At 44.6% G+C, this 543-nt stretch overlaps 1 protein-coding gene across 1 annotated transcript in view; it reads left to right on the top strand.

Moving 5' to 3' along the window:
- Positions 1-537, top strand: part of popdc3 (popeye domain containing 3) — a 7,378-nt gene extending 6,841 nt beyond the window's left edge. The window contains exon 3 of the mRNA XM_015403825.1: positions 140-537. Within this exon, the coding sequence (XP_015259311.1) occupies positions 140-418 (279 nt within the window). The 3' untranslated portion in view covers positions 419-537. The remainder of the gene's footprint in view (positions 1-139) is intronic.
- Positions 538-543: the final 6 nt, after the last annotated feature.

Raw genomic sequence — 543 nt, 5'->3', positions numbered from 1 at the left:
TCTGTTGACCATTGATAGATAAGCAAACCTTTGATGTGCTACACATTCTGTAATAAATATTCTATCTGACTTATTTTACTGTATGAGTTTGTTGTGTTATGCAGCAAATAAAAACTTGTTCTCTGTTTTTTCTCCCCAGGTGACTCTGCAGGCTGATAATCAGTGCCGATACATTGCTTGGAGAAGAAAGAAACTCTACCTGCTTTTTGCTAAGCACCGCTACATAGCCAGGATATTTGCTCTGATTGTGCGCAGCGACATAGCTGAGAAGGTCTACTCGCTCAGTGACAAGGCTTTTGACAGGGCGGGACGCCGCTATGATCTCCGCTTACCAAGTTACTGCAACATGCCAGGACCAGAATTAGAACGACCACATGACCTCCTGGAAGTTCCAATGCCAAGGGAACAGACTGCCTGAACGCTGATCCTGGACTTCCTGTCACAACAACCCAACTGGATCCCACTAAACAGCCTTTAGTGGGATCAAAACAGAACATCAGCTGCATACAAATCCAAGGGTCCGTTTCAATAAGCAGGTTTAAC

Source organism: Cyprinodon variegatus, unplaced genomic scaffold (genome assembly GCF_000732505.1).
Source record: "Cyprinodon variegatus isolate N-32 unplaced genomic scaffold, C_variegatus-1.0 Scaffold1572, whole genome shotgun sequence".
Taxonomy (NCBI): domain Eukaryota; kingdom Metazoa; phylum Chordata; class Actinopteri; order Cyprinodontiformes; family Cyprinodontidae; genus Cyprinodon; species Cyprinodon variegatus.
This window is presented reverse-complemented; position numbering and strand designations above follow the sequence as displayed.